The 22,190-nt window shown below is 40.0% G+C and overlaps 3 protein-coding genes and 1 pseudogene across 4 annotated transcripts; 2 read left to right on the forward strand and 2 right to left on the reverse strand.

The window, feature by feature from the left end:
• The first annotated feature begins 6,668 nt into the window (after nt 1–6,668).
• On the forward strand, nt 6,669–10,380 carry LOC115745224 ((+)-neomenthol dehydrogenase). Its single transcript, XM_030680672.2, has 3 exons — nt 6,669–7,067; nt 9,533–9,715; nt 9,892–10,380. The coding sequence occupies exons 1-3, from the start codon at nt 6,711–6,713 to the stop codon at nt 10,282–10,284; spliced, it is 933 nt and encodes a 310-aa protein (XP_030536532.1). The 5' UTR covers nt 6,669–6,710; the 3' UTR covers nt 10,285–10,380.
• Nucleotides 10,381–12,018: 1,638 nt separating this feature from the next.
• On the reverse strand, nt 12,019–14,074 carry LOC115745228 (protein FAM136A-like). Its single transcript, XM_030680675.2, has 3 exons — nt 13,871–14,074; nt 13,540–13,677; nt 12,019–12,391 (listed from the first exon to the last, which is right to left on the reverse strand). Exons 1-3 carry the CDS (start codon nt 13,997–13,999, stop codon nt 12,209–12,211), a joined length of 450 nt encoding a protein of 149 aa, XP_030536535.1. The 5' UTR covers nt 14,000–14,074; the 3' UTR covers nt 12,019–12,208.
• Nucleotides 14,075–14,942: 868 nt separating this feature from the next.
• LOC125313576 lies at nt 14,943–16,987 on the forward strand (annotated as a pseudogene).
• Nucleotides 16,988–17,118: 131 nt separating this feature from the next.
• LOC115745226 (probable phytol kinase 3, chloroplastic) lies at nt 17,119–21,422 on the reverse strand. 2 transcript variants are annotated; one of them, XM_048283608.1, is made up of 7 exons: nt 21,042–21,422; nt 19,724–19,791; nt 19,510–19,641; nt 19,119–19,234; nt 18,461–18,575; nt 18,140–18,364; nt 17,119–17,234 (listed from the first exon to the last, which is right to left on the reverse strand). In XM_048283608.1, exons 1-6 carry the CDS (start codon nt 21,327–21,329, stop codon nt 18,187–18,189), a joined length of 897 nt encoding a protein of 298 aa, XP_048139565.1. In that variant the 5' UTR covers nt 21,330–21,422; the 3' UTR covers nt 17,119–17,234; nt 18,140–18,186. The 2 variants fall into 2 exon arrangements, with proteins under 2 accessions (XP_048139565.1, XP_030536533.1); XM_030680673.2 differs by lacking the exon at nt 17,119–17,234 and having other exon boundaries at nt 17,964–18,364.
• Between the last annotated feature and the right edge of the window lie 768 nt (nt 21,423–22,190).

The raw sequence follows: 22,190 nt of genomic DNA on the forward strand, positions 1-22,190 counted from the left end.
GTTGAAAAGGAGCGAGCATGAGGAAGACGACCGGAAAAAGAGGTGGAAAATGATCATTTTATAATGGAGGAGTTGTTTAGCTCTTGTCAGCTTCTGTGCCAAGAAGATGATGCAAACAATTCCATCATTCACTGGTGTGTGGACTCCAACCATGCAAAGCATAATCCCTGTTTAGTCTTTCATAAAAAGTTCATTTTTCTCAACATGAAAGCAATATCGAAAACGTTACTTTCAGTTTCTGGCTTTGACTGACCTAATCTACCCTCAAATTTCCATCAAGGAAATATTAACTTAAGGAAAAGAAGGAGAAGAAGAAGCAGTAGAAAGCATTAATTAAATAAAAAGGTGAAAAGATCATCTGCTTGTGGGTACTTATTAGGTGTAGTTTGCCATGGGGTTGAGTAAAGAATTTCCACAAGCATCATGAAGACTTGACAATGTGTGACTTTTCATTATTGGCTGCGTCTGCATCTGTATTCTGATATGTGTGAGTTCCACTAGCCTAACACTGTAAATCAATTCTCAATGTTACCAGATAGTCGACAAAGTTTGAACTATGTCATATAGGCATGAGACCTAGGTTTGAGCACAATTCCAGGGCAGAACCTAGAATCTGAAATCGAACCGGACAGAAATCTGGAATCGAACCGGTGGGGAACCAGTCCAGTTTCAGGTTCCAATGTATGTAGGATAGGTTCTAGGTTTTAAAAATGAGGATACATGTTCCGATGAGTAAATTATAGGTTCCAAGTAGGTAAAACATAAAATCTGTAATGTAAATTGTAACAAGTTTTTGTGGTTTCCTTAGTATATCTCTTTGCGTCATCCCGTGGTATTTCATGGCATCCAATGATGAGTGCGTAATTTGGAACACCTAATTTGAGCTTTCATTTTTGCTATATTTATGACTGAAACGTTTACTTTGTTAACGCTTCATATTTATTCGTTTGTCCAAATATGAATTGTAATCGGTTGATTATAGCAGCAAATGATGGTCATTAAAGGTGATGATGATTCATTGCAATCTTACATGTGAAACCCGTAGACCCCGAAATCGACCCCTAAACCTATGATGGGGTAGGATTTAGGTTCTAAAATATGCAGAGCAGGTTCGAAGTTCTAAAAAATGAGAAATCTGTTTCAACGGGTAGATTCTTGGAGGAACTCGTGCAAAACCTGAAATTGCTCACTCCTAATAAGACCTATAGTACTTTTTAAAATTTGTGAAGATACTAATCCAATTTGCGAGTATCAAACTCATTTCCCTAGGAAAAATTAACATGGCACAATCAAATTTACATATTGTGATAGGGGTATCATAATACTTCGCACGATAAATTAGGATTTTTGAATCGCATGTTACTCATTAAAATCGTGCGAGGCCTATTAAGTCTATCATTAACTAATTAGATCTTATAAGTAGACCTGTCGGATGGGTGGATTGGGACGAAAATAGTTCGACCGTAATTGACCCATTTAACCTACCCATTTATATTCAATGCAAATTTAATGACTTATACCTAACTCAACATGTATTGACCCGACCCAAATTCCATTTTTAGCAACTTTTCTCCTTAAACTATTTTCTTTGAAGAATAGGATGCCCCATGCACCGACTCTTCAACGCAGTGAAGGAGCACGGTGGTCAAGTAATGGACGAGTAGTGAAAGTTTAGGCTTCCTTAGAAATGCAATTTGTCACAGTAGTGTGAAGATGCGAATCAGAGGTTGAAGAAAACCTAACGATGACGGAAGTAAAGGGAACAAATTACGAGTCACGAAATCAAAGAGGGAGAACGAAGAGGCGGCGAAGAAGGATCAAAAGTGGGATGAGCTTGGCATAATTAGTAAATGGGTTGAAAGTGGGTTAATAATGGACTCATTAAAACCCATTTGTTTCTGGCTTTTAACTCTAAAACCTAGTATTACCCATACTTTAAGTTGGAGGCCTGGGTCTAGGCAAAACGTACGCTTGACTCTAATATATACATTTATGTGTATTGGTACTGGAATTGATATGCAAGTAATGGGAAAGAAAAATAGAATTTAGTGGGAGTCTTTGAAGTCTTTCATTGAACTCTGCTTTTGGTCATGGTGCGCCTACCTTTTGCTTTATGAACTTTAGTAAACAACATCAAATTATTTGAGAGATCTAAGGTCTATGCCTAGAGCTAGCGAGTATAAATTAGAAATAGAGGCTTTGTTCACAATGGACCACTAATATGATAATATCTAATGGAACAGTAAACGTTAGATACAAAAGAGAACCGACCAGTCTGAAAGATCACTCATTCGTTCCACAAATAATCCAACCTAATGACAATTTGGCCTTAACAAATGAAAAAGAACTCCTTAAGCACATGGGGCGCAGTTTCTGTGTCAACCTATACATGCGTTCAAGATTCTGTCATGACATGACCGGTTCAGCATCTCATAAGATTACTATATTGTGGAGGATTTATCATAAAAATATAGAAGGCAAAAGGTTGGATAGACCCACAGACCCTTTGTTGAAAAGCCGACACGTGGCAATTTTGTTTATGTCCATAGCACCACCACCACCGGCGGCTTGCCACCGCCATCTCACCATTCAGTTGCTAAACCTGCTGGCATCATCTCTATTGTTGGGGGAGCACAACAAAAACCCGATCGCCAAGAGAAAGTTCAAATTTGAGCTTGCCAGCATATCCATTTAGACCTATTTTCACTCAAAAATTTAAGCCAATAAATTATTGACCAATTGGGGTTAACTGCTCAACACCACACCAATTCTTCGATGTGAGACTTCTTCAACACAACTTATGTGTGCATCCTAACAATCTCCCCTTCTCGTGTGAGCTCTAGTATAAGGTTTACTTCCCCTTAATTCAAGTATCATTCTACATCAACTTATTTCAAGTTGAATCTCCAAGTCATTGCTATGCACTCGTAACTATGCACTGCAATCAACCAACATCAATTGTCCATGGTCTCTTTCTCACTAGATTCGCGCTACCCAACCAATTGCCCCACGGTCACTTCTCATTATACCAACCATGATAGCAATTTCCACTCAAAACAAGCGTCGATCATGAGATTTCTTTCTTGAGATATTTACCAAACATCGAAACATATTGGAGGCTTACCAATCAACTATCGGCTCTTATGTCATTTGTTGGGAGTGTGCAGTAGAAGCCCGATCTCCAAGAGAGAGCTTGAGTCTTGGCCCGAGCCGGTTAACATATCTAAGTTTGACCCATCTTTACTCAAAAGCTTAACCAATGAGTTATGGACCAACTAGGATTTATTAACTGCTCAACACTATACCAATTCTCCGATATGAGACTTCTCTAACATAACTCACACGTGCATCCTAACAATCTCCCCTTTATGTGACCGTAATCAACCATCATTAAGATTACATCACCCATGGTCTTTATCTCGCTGCACCGGACCAGTTGTTCATGGTCTCTTTCTTACGAGCCTCGCATTACCCGATCAACTATCCATGGTCACTTCTCGCCGGACCAACCGTGATAACAATTTCCATCCAAAATAAGCATCGATCAAGAGATTTATTTCTTGAAATATTCACAAAACATTAGAACAGATTGGAGACACACCAATTAACCATTGAATCTAATACCATTTGTTAGGAGCGCGTAACTGAAGCCCAATTGTCAAGAGAGAGCCAAAGTATGTGTCCGTCAACATATCCAGTTGAATCCACTTTCACTTAAAAGCTTAATCCAATGAGTTATGGATCAATTAAGATATATTAACCGCTCAACACCACATCAATTCTTCAATGTGAGACTTCTCTAACACAACTCACACGTACATCCTAACATCCATCTTCTCTCTCAGTAATGTCTCTCTCCATCATTGATATCATAGCAAGCAAATACGAGGCCACTGAAGACAACCTGGCAACCATGGACCTGGTTATTAGGAAATTGATACGAAAAACTATAATAGAAGTGTCAAAAGTTGTGTACGGTGTATTTAGTGACAAAAGTTTCCGCCGGATCATTTAAGTACCAAATTAAAAAAAAAATCATTTAAGTGGCTCCGGCGAGAAATTCCAACCAAACTAATTACGTGGCATTTATAATTAAATATTTAATTTGATGTAGCAATTTTTTTAAAAATTCTGGGCAAACCAATTATGTGAAAAATTTATAATTAAATATTTAATTTAACGTGAAATTTGTTTAATTTTTAAAATTAAAAACAAGCTAAAAAATTTTAAAAAATTAAATTAAATTTGAAAATAAGGTAAAAAAATATTTTAAAAAAAAAAGGAGAGAGGGTTGCACAGGCATGGTGGCACTCGCCTGCGTTGGGTGACCCCTACCGCCTATCCCCCATATTGTCAGCAATGGGTGGGGCAGCGGCAGGGAAGACTTACATAGCCCTTGCCGCATGTGCACCCCTCTTTTTTTTTTTTTTTTTTTAGCTTAATTTTAGCTTTTTTTTTTAAATTTTTAAATTTAATTTTTTTTTATTTTCATTTTGTAAATATTTTCCGAACTTTTGTCTTTTTTTTTTTTGCTAATAGGACATTCGGTGAGCCACATCGGTTTTAGATATTAATAAAAAAAAAATGCTACAACGGCACTTAAGGGCATGCATGACAACACTTCTGGTTTAGAAATCAACTTCTGGCCAAAAGTTAATTTTTTTACTACTGCTTCAAAAGTTGATTTTCGATCGGAGAAATTCATTTGGTAATGAATGAAAACTTCTACTTCAGGAACATTATTAATATAAAATCTTCTACCAAAAATTATTCTCGGCGGTCGAAAAATTTCTACTTCATTTTTTTAAAAATTTCTTTAAAAAATAATTAATAATTTTTTTAAAATTAAAATTTATTATTTATTTTTTACTCCGGCGGCTAGAGATGGCGACTTCATGGTGATGATGGATGGGGCCGGGGAGAGGGGGACGACGTTGGGTAATGGCGGCCGATGGTGGTCGTGGCAACAACGCGGTGGTGGTCGGCAAGCGGTGGCGACGGTAGGAGGGGAGAGCCGACGGAGGTCGGTGGTGGCCGATTGGAGGCAAGGGGTGGCGGTGGGCGAAGGCGGTCGCGGTGACAATGCCGCGATGGTCAGCGGCTGGCGGTAGCCAGCAAAAGTTGGTGGTGGGCCGTGACGACGGAGGCGTGGTTGGGAGAGAGGAGCACCGAAAATGAAAAGAGGTCGAAATGAGACATATATTGATATTGAGATATTTCTATTTTTAAAAGAGAAGTAATTTTTTTTAACTTCTGAAATTGGCTCAAAAATAACTTTAGAAGTATAAATGTAATGTCGTGTAACCAAACGAATTTATGCTTCTGAAGTTATATTTCCAAACCGATTTATGCTTAAAAAAAACTTTTAAAGTAGAAATTCATTTCTAGAAGTGTTACCATTTGCACCCTAAGAAATCGTTTTTTTTTTTAAGTGACACTTAAGCAATATTTCAAAATTTTTAGCATTAAAGTGGGTGTTGTACATAACTTTTTACTTTTTTGGGATGGTTCTCCGGAAATTGACACATGGTGTAGTGTCAACGTAGTACTTGAAATCGATAACTAGGTACGGTTTTTTGCCAAAGACTATGATGGTCCTTCGCAATATAGGGTAAGCTGTAGCTAGTCCGCATGGTGCACTTATTCCAAATTGACCGTGGCATCCACTAACCTCAACAGTCTCTCTGTCTCTGGCAGAGCCAGGACAGTCTTTGCACGTTGGCATGGACAACCTGCTCATCATGCCTCGCCTCCCGTCGTGCCTCTCTGCAGTCGCTCGTCACCATGGCCCCCCTTGACTCAAACTATCCTATTTAACCTCGTTCCACGGGAACACCGTCGAAAAAATTATCTAAAATATCTCAATTATACGATAGCTAATTTAATCTTAAATTTTTAATTATATCAATTTAATTCAAAATATATCGATGAATTATTTTATTTTATTTTTAATTTTGTTCTAAGCTTTTTAACGATTTGTCAATATAGCCATTCAACGATTTCCGATTAATATAACTGAAAATACTATATTGGCAAATCATTAAAAAGTTTAAGACTAAATTGACAAAGCGTCAAATGATTTTGAACTAAATTAGCATAATTAAAAAAAATTCATGACGGAACTAATAGCCGTACGATAAATTTAGAAAAATTATCTCGGACAACATCTGTGGAAAATGGTTTGTGTTGGATTGTCAGCCATTTAATTCTAATGAGCACTTTTGTAAAACTACACAAGAGGTCATTTCAGAAGTGGATCGAGCGCACACTTCTCATTCTGGTCGTCCAACATCCGCAAACCCCGTTATGAATCGGTGTAGATCGGTTCCTGGTAACAACGGTTCAGCTGATTTCTCACTAAATATAAGTATAGATGACATCACGAAACGGACCGAACGTCATCGATGTGGCTCACGCAGTCAAGACTTATTAAACAAGTTATCATGTTAGGCACTTTCTTCCCTCTAATATACCCAGAGCCTAACTTAATTAAATGGAACGTTTCTATTGCACCGTCCGCTAAGTAGTCCCTCAAAAGTCCTAAAGGCACGTTCCATTGGGGACATTTTTTTACTTAAGAAAGCAAAGGCAAGGCAACCTCATGACACTTGCCATTGTTTTTCCTTGGGGGCTTATTCACATCTTGCCCCCCTTCTCTTCTTTCTCTCGCTATATATAAGCCGGTGGTGGGCGACCACGATGTGGCGTGCATGGACATGTTCACTGCTTCTCATACCCAAATGGAACCGAGGGGACAAGACCCCTCTCTCTCTCCGGCTCAAGAAAGGATGGTGCAATCGAGCCGGTGGTGGTCCGAAGAGACGGTGACAGTGGTGACCGGAGCAAACAAAGGGATCGGGTTCGCGCTGGCCAAGAAGCTGGCTCAGCTGGGCCTCACCGTCGTCCTCACGGCCAGAGACGCCGAGAGAGGACGCCAGGCGGCCGACTCCCTCCGGGCTCAGGGCCTCGTCCACGTCCACTTCCGTGTCCTCGATGTCTCCGACCCTCTCTCCATCGACGCCTTCGTCTCCTGGTTCAGGCATCACTTCACGGCCCTAGACGTTCTCGTGAGTTTGCTTTTTTGTCTTTTTCCTTCTCTTTTCTTGCAAAAATTTGCGGTGCATTTATGGTCATGTAACAACTATACATTATAATAACATGCATATACATCCGATATAAATAATATCGCACGAGTTAGATAATGTGTCCAGCACTGCGTTCGCTGTATAAGAGGGTGTAGTGGTCTCCCCATCTCTCTCTCTTCATCTCAAAGATAAATTATGTTAAACTATAAGTCCTTTGTTGCTTAAAAATTGATTATGTAATAGTCTTTGGATGACTATAAGACTAACAATATCTGTTTTTGACCACAAAAACACGAATTATTGTGGGGTTCATTTTTTAAAAAAATTTGTGCCTCGCAACATAGACTGTTATGCTAGCAAGGACCTTTTTTTTTTTTAATTGGGACGATGGCAAATCCAAATAAAGAAGGTAAATAAAACAGTGATTTGTCACTGTATTGTTGTGCTAAAAGTAGAATAATATGCGTACATCGCGCATATTTATTCAAGTCAAAAGAAGGTTTCGTTAAGGAAAATAGCATGTCCTGCTGGTGCTTCTCTTAAATTTTCAGATTAAATCATAGAGATCTTCTATGATCAAGATCATTTGCACTGACCAAAGTTGATCTTTGTTGGGGAAACAAAACTTCCCGGGAACGTGTGTTACGTTATGATAATGCTGGGAATGCTTAGAGTGAAATTTGCAAAACGGTTAATTTGCATTTTGGCGAAGCAAAATCTTGTTGGCTCGACTAACTCAGAGACTGTTTGGTACAGTTTTGCCGTGATAGTTTCAGGCATAAACAGGGGTGCTGGAGCTTGGAAAAGTGTTTTGACAAACACCTTAACAAATACAACACCTCTTATGTTCTTTTCATTACAATATTTCTGAAAGAGTTTCGGAATAACAAGCTTGAAGGTTTTCTTATTGGCAAACCGACAACAGCTTATTAAATTTTGAAGTGCTGCAATCTTAAGACATGTATTACCAAATATGTAACTTACACCACTTCACAGCTCGGTTACAACAAATGACAATTACGGGTCAGCTATAATTACACCAAATAGCTTTTAATGACTTTGTTAAACATGACAATCAGCTGATGAAATTTTTCTATACCAATAGCTCTTCGCCTTTTAAGAAACTAAAAAGAGTAGACTCCTTTCCTTAGGAATATCCTCGGATAAGTCAATAGTGGGCACACTTTTGATTGATATTTAGTGCTAACAAATTAAATATTAGACAAATAGTAGGTGTAGGAAAGTTTATTCTTCCCATCGCAATTTCAAAAGTACTTCTTTAAACTTTTGAGATGTGCAAAATTTGAAAATTTTGGCAGGGCCAAAGTTTTTTTTTTGGAACAGGGCCAAAGTTTAGGAATATATTTATACCAGTAACTTTCCTCTCCAAAGTTAGGGCCTAAGAGTAATTATTTATTGAATGGAGTCCACAAACAAACTTGAGATACATTGAAGGATTTTTTAAGAGGGTGCATAGCACATGCACTCTTGAATGGGAAAAAATGGTTACTGATAATTCCAAAACGCTCTTGAAGAGGAGAAGTATCATAAATTCACAATTTGATCTTCACTCTGGTTTTAATAAGAATGTTCTTATTATTATTATCAAGTCGTGGTACTTTGGTCTTTCTCTTTGGTGGTTGCCCTAGTAGACTTAGGAGCTTGCCTCGGGGACATTCTGGCCACCATTCCCAGGGCTAGTCGTTTGCCCCCAACTCTCAGTAAGGCTAGCATCCAGAGGGCTAGAGTCTTGTTCTATCTTGGCTCGTGTCTGCTGATTCTCCGCCACTTTCAATACGGCCACCATCCCAAGGGCTAGAATCTCGGCCGCCACTGCCTCCGATGGGATTGGCCTTGTTTCTCTCTTTGGTAGGGCTAGAGTCTTGGTCGCCGCTGCCGTTCAACCATCTAGCCGTCCCCATTCCCACCCTCAGTTGGAGGGGTCTTCTTCTTTTTATCTTGGTCAGTATCCTCTTCTCTGAGTTATCTCCCCCGCCGTTGCCCCACCCCAACCTCACCAGATAAAATAAGTGAAGATAGGACGAAACACTGACCGATTCCTGCCGCCGACCAGATTGGCCTTGTCTTTCTCCTTGGTGGCTATCCTTCTGGCCACATTCCCCGGTTGCGGAGGTTTTTTCATTTCTTATTCTATCTCCGTCTGCGTCTGACGAGGGATTTCTGAGTTTTTTTCCACCACGGGCGCCACGTTTTTGATTTATAAGTATATATTAGTCAGTGTACATAGACGTCATAAAATAAAAATTTTCGTACGACTTACATAAGTTTTCGAAATTATACTCTCCAACTAAACTGTAATAGATCTATTTTCAAAGTCGCGCAGCATACGAGATTTCAACTTGGAAAGATACGTAGTTGATACCTTTTTATAATTCCTCATATTAATGTCCTAACAATTGATTTCTTGACTTATCTCGTTCATTCAGGTTAATAATGCTGCTGTATCCTTCAACAGCATACATGAAAACTCGGTGGATAATGCCGAAATTGTGGTCAAGACCAATTTTTACGGCTCGAAGTCGCTAACCGAAGCTCTCTTGCCCATGTTTCGCCATTCGCCATCTATCGGTCGGATACTAAATGTTAGCTCTCGACTCGGTTCAGTGAATGTAAGCAACCCGATGAGGCATAAATGACGTAACATCAACTTAAGTTCTATTGGCAATTGTTTAAATTAGTTAGACCCGATGGAGGTGCTCTTATTATTCTCATGCTATGTCTTGTACGTATACATATGGAGAAAGACTAGTAGTTAGTAATCCAGTCAACGTTTCCATGCATGCAGAAAGTGAGAAACCCTGACATCAGAAGGATTTTACAAGGGGAGAACCTAACAGAGAAGCACATAGAGGCCATGGTTGGGTCCTTCCTAGAAGATGTGAGGAGAGGGACATGGGAGAGCCGAGGCTGGCCTGAAGTGTGGACGGATTACGCGGTGTCGAAGCTGGCGCTGAATGCGTACACAAAAGTCTTGGCGACCCGCTACGACGGATGTGGTTTGAGCGTGAACTGCTTTTGTCCTGGCTTCACGCAGACGTCGATGACCAGTGGGAAGGGAACTCGAACCGCGGATGAGGCTGCAGAGGTTGGGGCCATGATAGCGTTGCTACCGCCCGAAAACCTGCCAACTGGGAAGTTTTTCATGGGATGTAACCCCGTCATAAATTCGAAGTTATAGAATGAAAGAGCCCTCATGTCGATTCAAGATTAGATCGTCAATTTTAATCAACCAGAAGTCATCGACCTAGAGAGAAGCTCGAATTCTTAGCTCGTCGAACAAGTAGATGTGGCTCCCTTGTCTTTGACAGAGCCAAAACTAGCTCCACGCTAGACAAAGCAACGAGAGACAATGGCATCCGTCGGTGCAAAGAAAGAGTGGAAAGCGATGAGGTTAGGGAGCAGGTTGACATAATATCCTTTTCCTAGGTGAAATTTATGGATGAATGAGCCAACACAAATTGACGGCCTAATACCACCCTCAATTTTAGTTTTGGTATCAATTTTACCTTAAACACATAAAAAACCGCAAACTTTAAGTTTAGTCTCAATTTATATTTGACTCCCAAATTTACCCCACTTTATCGTCCTTCCAAAATTTCTCGTTGATATCCAAGAGACGGAAAATTCTCGAGTGCGCACTATTCAATCATCCCAAGCCTAGTGTCCTTGGTGTGAGCTCTCCAAACATGAGCTCTCCGACCGTGAGAGATGTAAAAATCCCAAGCATGATAGATTGAAGATTGAGCGCAAAATTAAAGATCCCTAAGTGAGATGGAAGACTCTCTTAAGAGTAAGAGCGATTGAAAAAAGCCAACCTTAATTGCTCTAGTTTTTACCTAAATTTCATATCCAAAAAGAAGTCATTTGGGCTTACGTGAAAATTAATCTCCAAAAGAAGTCTTCGTGAATCTGAAATTTGAGGAAAAACTATATTAATGACGTCGAAATGCCACATAGAATCACTAAGGGTAATTTTGGATAGAAGGTTGATGAGAGCACAAATAAGACTTAAGTAAAAGTTTGTGATTTTTTTATGAGACAAAAAAAAAAAAAAGAGTTTAGGGTACAATTGGGATTGGATTTAAAATTTATAAAGTTGTTATCATCTACTATATATACCTCGGATATCAATGAACTCGATTATTGCAATTGTTCGAGATGCTCTTTTTTAGCTTCGAGAATTTATTTTTTAGCTCAAGATGCCTCTTACTAAGTGGAATCAAAGAATTAATAGATCTGTTCCACCCAAAATGGGAATGAACTAGGGTTATAAACTTATAATGTATAATCTGATGATTGAGTCAATTCCATTATTATAAGTTCATTCTATGTGTATGGAGGCCTATGTCATTTCATTCCTTTAAGGATTATAAATAGGCAAAATTGGACCCGCTTTTTACATATCTCTCCTTATTTAGGACCCTATTCAACTCTTTTAGCTTCTATTAAATCAAGAAATGGGTTTGATTGTCCATTTTTTCAATTTGATAATATTCAAATATATACATATAAGTCGTCTTCCAGATAATTCAAATCGAAGCAATTGGATGTAAGACTTGCGCCTATATGACATGACTAATCAATAGAAATCGTCCAACACTCCATCTTTGTCACGTATTCCATAAATCACCCAAGATAGCTATCATATTATTGCTTTGGTTTCAAGGCATTTATACAGGATGGTAAAGGGGCCCAATGAGAAGAATTAAAAAAAAAAAAAATTGGGCAAATTTGAGACTGGAGCTAAAATTAAGATTTTTTTTCTTCTTTTTTGTGTTCTGTTTTCAGGACATTAGGCCTAAATGGACAACATCGCAACGTTACTCAAAAGATATGACAGGCAACGTGATGGCCATTCGCAGACTAACCATTGCCTCCACCATGCTGCTTGTTGCATCGCAATAACCGCAGCTCTTGGACTTGTTTCTCCCTCTTTTAAACAACGAAAAGCCAAACATCTCAAGTTTACGTAAAATGGGGGAAAATTTTGCAGGTCTGATTGTTATCTCTCTTCAGACCTCAAAGAACATCAGGTTGTGAACTAATGAAACAGCGGTATGGTATGAAGCAGAACATACACCATTTTAAAAGATTGCTTCAATTCAGTCAGTGATGGCAAGCGAAGACTTCAGTCTCGTCACCAAATGTGGCAGTGTGTTGATGCTTTCGTCAATCGATCGCCCGACACAAGCCTCCAAATCTTTCGTGGCGTCAGTCCTAATTTGTTGGAGCTTGGCTGCCTCAAACTTATCTTGGCACACCATTAAGGACCTATTCAACCTTTCCTGCATCACACATAAAGCCGCCATACTTTCAAATACATAAAGGAAAAAACTAGTCCAAATGCACGTGGAAGAGACCTCACAGTATGTGAGATAGCCTTCTCTTTTCCCAGGACATGCAAGGTACAAATTATAATGCAATCTCTTTGGAAAAGGTAAACCAGTGTAATTACAATGCAATCTCTATGGAACTAAGCAGATTGTCTCGTGATAATAGCAAGGTCCAATGCCTCCGTGAAGTTGAGGATTCAAAACTCTTGGGACAAGGAGCAAAGTAGCACTAGACATTTGGCGACATAAGTTATCCACAAGATGAGGATTCATATCAACAGGGAGAAAACCGATAGTTAGCAAACTCAGCCTCTATATCTTAGTCAAGGCCCATAACTTCCCCCGTTCCCACCTTAATGGAGAGCATGCATACAAGTCCAGTTCATTCCCCCTCAAACTTTTTGCGATTGAGACTAAATCTTTAGCATATTGTCGATGATTCTCGACCTCCAAATGTCCTATTGATCCTCTCTAACCAGATATTCCACTGTACGCCAGATCGACACGACAGAAACCACAAAACTCGACAAGCAGTTCAGTTTTATGAGTGCAAAACAGCTCTCTCTGTCCTTTCATCAGGTAAATCTGTCTCACTTGGATATGTGAAAATGCAATAAGAAGCAACACCCCCCAAAGTTAATAAACTTTGATGAATGCAGAAAATGATTCCTGGTGCTTACGTTATCACTTGATCCGGACATCATCCGAAACTGATGATTAGAAACTGCTGAGACAAAGCAATGTACATAATTTTCAAGCCGCCTTGCCCAGCAATCCAAAGGCATGAAGCTCTTTATGCAATTAACCCGAGAATCAACGTTTCTTCCTTCGATCGCGCAGAAAATCATAAAGATCTTTTTCTTTTCTTTTGTACTCATATTAGAGGCACGCGAAAATTAATTCGAGTCGCACCAAACCGACCTCTTTCAGAATATAGCAATCGCAACGCTTCAGTAATATTACCTCGAGCTCTAAAATAAATCATCTCAGCCATAACATTAACCTATTCTCTTAAACTCATACGAGGAAAAACACCAAAATGAAATAACATCATATGAGCGGGCAAAAAGAGAGAGGGGGAAAGGGAAAAAGCAACTGACTTGAAACTTGCCCATCTCATTCTCGACTCGTTGCTGTGCACTAACAACTGGAACGCTACAATTTTCCACACAGTTGCTAATCTCTTCCTGTTTCCTCCTCCTGTCGAAGCACTCATGAGCGCATTTGAAATACGCTTGCTGCACGCATTTTGTGATCCAAATCCATCAAGCGATGACAAGAATTACGGCCCAGATACATGAAATTCTTCCGTTATACGAAATGTGCAAGCAAAACACTCTGGAAACCCATCTGAATACCGACCCACGAATCAAGACGATCGATGACCAGAAAATGAAGTCAAAGAAGCGTGAAAACAGGGGACGGACATACCTGAAGAGTGAAATTGACATGATCCTGAATACCAGAGAGGTGAGCTTCAGCGGCAGCGTTGACCTCGCTGAGCTTACGCCTGAGTCGGTCTGAAACAATCCGCTCCTCCGCTGCTGCAATATGATCCATGTTTCAGGGGTTTTCGAGGGGTTTATGGGCGTTTGGTGTGCTAATGCTTTACCTCAGCTTCGGCAAGAAGACGTTCCGGGGTAGGACACAACATATATACAAGCCCTAGAGTCCATATGGGCTCGCTCGAGCCCATCTCTAGCCGGACAGTTACATTCATGGACCCGTCCCAGATAACAGATATTGGTTTTCCTTTGCAGCCTTTTGAGCTTTGCCCATGAAATACACGACATTCCCCATCACCAACTTCAGCTGAAGCGCCAAGGAGGCGTCCGGTCTAGTGGTTGATAGACGATGGGATCAGTTCAAAGGGTTAAAGGGGAGATAGTGCATCCAACTGTTCGTAAGGGCTAACGTGGTTTCCTTATCTAGGGATCTCAGATGAGGAATGGGGGGTGGGGCCACCAAAGTTCCGGTTTCAAAGCCCGGTCTGGGCATGCCAGATTGCTTCAGCTTGGGAGGTGACTGCAAGATTGTGGTAGACCATAGCAAGTCCACATTCCACAGCTGATGACTTTGTGCGATTGGGCAGCTTCCTAGGAGGAGGAGAAGGCTCCTCCATCATCTTTCTTGATTTAAACTTACCCCCTTACGTTGAGACTAAAGCTAAATTAGAGTCCATCAGGTTTAGTCTCGTTGCTAGGAACTTTGGACCTTTGCTATGCAGAAACCCGAATTTTGAATGTATGGAGTTTGCTATGCAAACTCTCTCTCTCTCTCTCTCTCTCTCTCTCTCTCTCATTGACAGGGCTTCTTAAGATTTGATCACTTACCTGGATGACATTACTGAATTTAAAAAGATGTAGGCATGGCTGTAGAAGCCAGAGCTTGAGTACATATACAAATTTGTTTTTGCTTTTTGCTTAGGAAAGTGGAGTTGAACAGCATTCGACAAGGCTGTTGGCCACATTTAACTGTCTCTACTCCTTGCCAAACTAGTTGAATGGCAGTACCATTTGTTAGCGTTCTTGCACTCATATTGGAGTCTTTTGTAAAGCTTCCATCATGTCATGCAAGTCTCCAACAAAGGTACTCCATGGAAATTGCGTTTTCTCAGTCAGATACATCTTTCTACAGATGTCCTGCATTTTGCATCGTCTCAGCTATAGACAAATTCTTTTGCAGACAAGATTACATTACCATGGCAGTCTGAAGGCTCTTATTTAATACTATGCCAATCATACTACTTTTGGAAATGCAGACTTCGATGAACATCCTCCCTAAAATTTCGCAAATGGGGAAGCAAAGGCATAGTCCATACAGACATATAAGCCAACATTCTTTCTGGCGAATTGATTACCTTTTGCTCAGGAGATATAGCGCGCAAAGTCCCTAAACAATAAAGCAGTCCTGAATGAAGTAATGCAGGAGGATGTGAAATTTCTGTGGCAATTTCAAGGTATATGTTTCTTCCAGCTTGTGTACCAAGCAGGAAATGTTATTAAAGAATCTTACCTATCGATAGTCTGTAGGATGAGCTACATCGAGTTAAAACAAATGGAAGTAACCCAAGTGGCTCCAAACATTACTTAGTGGGAAAGGATGCTAGAAGAATTTGAATCTTCTGACACAATCACATTACCTCATGCTGATGATGATAGAGATGAGAAGATGGAAATACATGGAGAGGCAGTTGAGAGACACTCTCGTCAAGTGGGCTTGCAGTTATCTGGTTGCAGAGACCTGATATGAAAAACATCGGAGATCCTATTGTAGAAACCTCAGATAGCACCTCCTCCAAACTTCTTACTCAATGAAGAAACAGTTTTAACTTCTTGGATGTCAAAATGGATGATGGAGAAGCACCGCTGAGCAGTTGAATTAATTTTCTCTCCCTGTCTGACCTGAGCGTCACTGTTAGTGAGACAACCTCTTAACTCTCCAACCCCAGCTGTTTCCCCTAGAATAAGCCGAAAAACTCCCAGGAATTTGTCCACATTCCCCAACTGGAGAAATCACTTTTGGAGGAGAAACTATTTGTTTTTGGGATCTGCATGCCCCCCCTGGTGTTGACTGCATCACAGAAAATTTTGGAAGATGAGAGTTCCATATAGCAAGGTGGTCTTATGCACTTCTTCTCCACAATAATCAAAGAAGAGCTCATCACATCACCTGCCTACACAGAAGAACAGTAGCAACATTGTACCTGCTGAACACTTGACAGCAAGCCTCCACCGTGGGCTTGAAATAATTGAACGCAAAAGTTCAGTTCCGAGAAGTTTGTCATTCATATTGTCACATAATCCTGACGAGGATCTAAGTCACTTATTCCTGTTATTAAAGTTTGACACGAGGACAGGTTTCATTGGGAGATTAGCGAGTAGTTGTCAAAGCTCCAATGGATTACTTGTGCAGTAACTGCAGAACCAGAACACAGAGATATTAAAAGATGTCTACGAGGGCAACCTGCAGATGTTGCAGTCGTTGGTTCAGACTCCAGTGAGAAATCAAAGAAGCAAGTTCCAAAGGTAAGCCCAAAGGCTGCATATTTGAACTATTTTCCCCATACCTGACTAATCTATACTAGAGAAGTCACGGTGATATCAATCTCTCAATGTCATACAGTCCGTGGAAAAAGTTTTGGCAGGATCTTTAAGGAGGTAAATGGCACTAGAAGAATTTTGCGCGAAACAAGCAACAGCAATAATGCAGTTTAACCATTCAGTACTTGCTAAATCTGCCTTTCAAAGACTTAAATTAGTAAGAGCTTAAAGTTTGACCACTTTGGAAAATCTTTTATAGGTGCAACAATTCGAACATGAAAGAGAATGCAATGCAATACGAGAGCCTCATGGATGGTCTTTATGCCAACTGAAGAGTTTATGGGGGAAGAATTGCCACTCTCAATCATGAGTAAAAGTTGCTGTGTTCCTCTATAGTAATTACACGTACATTTATGGTGTCAATGTGATATCATAGTGTTACAGCTTTCCCAACAGTTTTCCTTTGTTTTAGCTTCTAAAGGAGAAATATGAAAATCATCCTGAAGTTTTACAGTTGAAGATTGAGCTAAAAGACCACAAGATGAGCTGGAGCAATATCAAAACTTCTTTGATATGGGTGAGAAGGAAGCACTGCTGGAAGAGATTGAAGATTTAAGTAGCCAGCTTCAGTTTTTCATGGATGCTTCCACTTCATTGGTACGAAAAGCAGTCCAACTCTGCTATTGGATTATCCATGTGGACCCAGTTTGGCCCATCATTAAGCGCAGTCCCAGAGTCCAATGAAGAAATAGCTGAAGAGGAATTTAAGAGATAAACCGTTGGACTGAAGCAGAAAGCAAATACATATATATCACAAAAGAGTTCAGAACAGAGTTCGAAGCTAGCAGGCCACTCGTTGAGGAGCTAAGAGAACACTTTTTAGCTTACATGCAGCTGCCGTCTAGGGGGTTAATAAACCAATTTTCCTGTGGATAGTAGTATAACATAATCTGATGTCGTATTTTAACATGCTGCAGAAATAACCTATAGGAGCGGAGCAAGAAACTCAAAAGGCTCACAAGAGATGAATAAGTTAAAAAAGAGCACCAAAATGAGATACAGACTGTAAACTGCCTCCTAGCATAATCTAGATTCCCTAACGAGGCATGCAGAGCTGTTGCTGCTGATTTCACCATGGCCAAACACAACACGGTGAGGCCCAAAATGCAAATACCCGGCAATGGAAGGAAGAGTTCAAAGAGTTCTACGATGGACGGTGAGTTGTTCAGACTTGTGGAGCCTAAATCATGGTTTGGAAACAAAAAAAAGTCAAATAGAAACCACTTAGCTCATATGTTAATTTATCAGGTCAGCAGCTTTCACAAGCAAAGTGAGGAAATAAGGTTCCTCCAAAACTTAAGCCTTATATCCAGCAGATTCCCATCTCTTGGAATGGAAGGATGTGATGCAAAACCTTTATCTACAAGGACAAGAAACTTCCCACAACACAATGCTTTACCAATATGTTTGAGGGCATAATAAGAGAATAAAATAGCTTTTATTACACCAAAGTAGATTGCTGCAAAATTTACAACACTTTCTGTAATATAGTCGAATTACTGATACATCTGTCAAGCTATTAGTTGGAAGTACGATACATGGAATACAACATGAACATCTAGACCAGTCAAATGGGAATGGATACAATGAATGTTACCTACTACAATAAAAGTCACATTTGCCGAGACGCTCCCAATCCCCAACCTAAAAAACAAGGCTCCCCACCAACATAGAAGTTAAGGGAACTGTGAGATTGTCATCAATCTCAGAGCTCAGAGGATGCGATTCCACCAATGCAGAAGCAAGGGAGACCATCCAGAAACCAGAAACCATCTCCCAACTTGCTTGGATATAACCAAATGAAGAAAAATAGGACATAAACCTGTAAACAAAGTAAGTTGTACCAGTTAGGCCACCACTTAAGCAGTTTTTAGTTCGCGGTCAATACAGAAGCATATTTTAGTCAACTCAAGATTACCCAAGAGATGCTAAAAACCCAGCAGAGACCATTGCAATGCTACCAGCGAACGACTTATTATTGTTGTAAGGAATTTTATGACGGCCAAACCGCCTTCCAATAATGTCTGCAAAACCTGAAAATAAGCAAAAGACATATTTAATTCGGGAGGCAAACGGCGCCCGAAAAGATTTGAACTCGGGACCTCCTACTCTGATACCGTGTTAGATTTCGTAGGACCACTTCCAACTGTTCTAAAAGCTTAAGCTATTAGATGACGGTGTGGTTTGATATTTAATTACTCTATCGGAGCTTAAGCCTACCCTTTTTATTTATGAATGTTGGGGGGAATTATGTAAATCTTCAATATGATTACCACATCTCCTATCTAGGAAATGTAGTCGGGAAGGAGGAGGCCAACCAACACCGTGCCACACACTTGATATCTCTGTATTATTCTAGGTCTTGACCAAGGCTATGGTGGAGATATCTTCACACAACAATCATTTTTTACATTGCCCACTCTAAAAGTATTTCTCAAGATTTAGGCAGGGCCACAGGGGGCACATCCCATGACATTGAAGAAGTCCTCAGTACACCCTCCCTCAACTTTTGCAGTTACTTTATCGAATATGCCGATATAACAAGCAAGAAATTATGGGAGTTCAGATTACTATACCATCTCCTGCGCAGAGGTTGCATATTGCTGCAATCGCAATTGGTGAAGTCCTCCAGTAATATGCACAAGCGAATGTAATAGTGGAAGCATAGAATAGTGGCCCTTTAAGAAGTTCCCTGAAAGAGAGATCAAGATGATTTCAGTTTCAGAAGTTAAACAAGGTATCTTGGAGACAAAATAGAAGAGAAGAGCAACACAGGACCAAGAATGAAAATCTCAAGAAATTGATGCCACCACTAGATTGAATTGCTTGACAGAGAAGATCGCTTATCATATCTAATTTAAAAAATCACTGTTGTCAGTATGGTAATATAGGCAATTTAATCCTATCACATAAAGTTTGCTTCTCTTGTCAATGCAAGGCAGATAATAAATAACTCGAGTTACGAACCTGTGGTCCCCAAATCTGCTCATAGACTTCACTGTTGCCTCATCTTTCCAAAAGCCCGATCCCACAAGAAGCATGCGTACGATGTTAAGCCCTGGAATTGTAGCAGCTAACAGTGCACCTTGATGCCCGGAACTGTAATGGATTTGCAATAGCCACATCACCAAACAAATGAGCCAATATAATTCTGGAATAGGCCATTTAGTCTAGAGATTACCTGAATAATGGCCAGCAAAGCATGAAAACTATTCCGATGCTTACATGCACAAGCTTCCTATTAAGTTTCTAAATGAGGGAAAAAAGCAAAGACATTTAGATGTAGTGAGCAGCATGAAAACAGCAATCACTAGGGAACTTGTTATATGTACAGGGACTGCTTTCAGATATGAATAAAACTGGTCTCATTAGTGAAACGAAACATCCAAGCATCCTGACACAGCATCATCAGCAGGAAAATCACTGGAAACTCTTTCTTAAAAGGAAATTACCATAGGAGGCAATATCCAAGTCAATTGCCTTCCTCAATAAGTACATACATATATGCATAGACATATACTCTTATGATTAACCAGGTCTTCAAATTTGCTTGAAATCCTACAATGTGAAAAGTTCATTATAAAAGTTAATGAGGACATACTGTAGCTTCATTCATCGTCTTCTGAATGAAAGGGTTAATCTGTTTGTTGCTTACTAGTTCAAGGGATCTTTTCTGCAGAAACAGTATACTATACGAAAGTCCCAATATTTTTTGCCCTCAAGAAGTGGAACTTACCTTTCACTTTAAGAGACCATTTATTGGAACGTAACAATCTTCATAAATATATCCCTTAGAGTTATTTGCAACTGCGATGGATAATAAGACAAAATAGAATCTTTCACAATTCCAATCCAAATATTTGTTGCTTCAACTGTGCAATACAGAGGTTGATTCTTGAATAAGAAACGCACACAAAATGAAGTTCTAAATGGGCAAGAAGAAATGAGATTTGGCTTCAATACTGTATTACAACGTTGAATCCACAACTTAATCTGCGGGGTACTTTATTCACAGAAATTCAATGGAAGTCGGGAACAGATAAGGCAAATTATTGAAGTTGGAATCGCTTATAGCTATATAAAAAAGGAAAGCAGCCAAACTCGATCTGAACATTCTCACAGGAGGCTGCTCTGTAGGTCTTACAAGGGCTATAATCTCTCTAATTTCCTCTTTTTTCATCAAACAGTTTCTCTCTAATCGCGCATTAAATTTGATTCCGCGGACCAGATGTAATTCATCATCCTGATAAAGCTTGAAAGAATATTAGTGTCAAATGCTGCCCGTTGACTTATATGGAAACGAATCTCAATTGCAAAACGCGCTCTTGGTGAAGCCACATTGCACTTTTTTTTCAAAGATCAAGAGCGTAAACCGCCTCGTTTATCGGAGGAAGGTAGGTGAGGCAACGATTGAGGAATATCCGAAGTAGGCGTGCGCACGTAACAGAATCGAGAGAGAGAGAGAGAGAGAGAGAGAGAGAGAGAGATCCCGTCCCAACCTGGTCAAAGAGGCCTCGCTTCACTGTTTCTTCGAACAAGCGGAGACTTGAGAGAGCGATGCCGCCGGACAAGGCGGTGGCGAGGGCATCGGAGACGACGGGATTCTCGTGGAGCATGACGGCGGCGGGCGGAGGGGTCGGATTCCGGCGGAGGGGCGGCAATATCACGGAGGCGGTCGAGGATCTGAAGGGGCGGCGAGCGGCGAAGCAGAGGTTAGAGATTGGGGTGGAAATGGGGAGAAGAAACGAGGGAGATCGCAGACTAAACTCAAGTGAAGCAGCCGTCATATCCTCCTTGCCAACTCAGGAATGGATGAAGCGGAAGTCGAAGTTGACTCGTTGCCATGCCCTAGGCATGACCACTTTGACTTGGCTTTCACTGTTGCTGCTTTTTGTCGCTTCCCGGAGCTTTTGATGCCCCGATCAACTTGGCGAATCGAACGTGTCTTAATTGCTAACTATGAAAACCTTAACTAATTCTGATATTTTCCGACCGAAAAAAAAAACACTAATTCTGACTAAAAAAAGTCTAATACTACGAAAAATCCTACATTTATTTTTGAAAATCCCAAACCAATATGCCGATAGTTTCCTTTAAATTTGGTTAATACCATGAAAAATCCCAAATTAGTGCACCTATAACAAACGAATGGTAAAAACCCATATGCCGGTCAATTGTCACGTGTCATCTAATTAAGTAATTTGTCGGTAAAATGTCACTAAAATAAACGAATGGTAAATTTATCACGGGTGTACCAATTCGAGGATTTTTTATGTTGGAGAAATGCTAGATGACATATAAAAAAAACAATCGTAGGAAATGTGTTAGAAAAGATAAGAAAAGTAACAACAATTGTCTAAGACGTGCGGCACTGTCCTTAAGAATAATTTCGCCCCTTGGAATACGAAACTCGGTGCATAAGGCTTCCAAAAGCTATCATTCCAAGATACAACGGACCTTCTTTTATACTCCACATTGCATATTAGAAGGAACAGGAACAACGTTATGTGTGTAACTCAGCAAATAAACTAAGAGAAAATTATCTTCTTGTAATTTTTAACACACACTTTTGTAGTTGTTTGATTTGAGAATTTATATTCAAACAAAAAGAACCGTTAGGAAATAGTCATTAGAAAAGAGCCGTTTAT

This window comes from Rhodamnia argentea, chromosome 1, assembly GCF_020921035.1.
Source record: "Rhodamnia argentea isolate NSW1041297 chromosome 1, ASM2092103v1, whole genome shotgun sequence".
In the NCBI taxonomy this organism is placed as follows: Eukaryota; Viridiplantae; Streptophyta; class Magnoliopsida; order Myrtales; family Myrtaceae; genus Rhodamnia; species Rhodamnia argentea.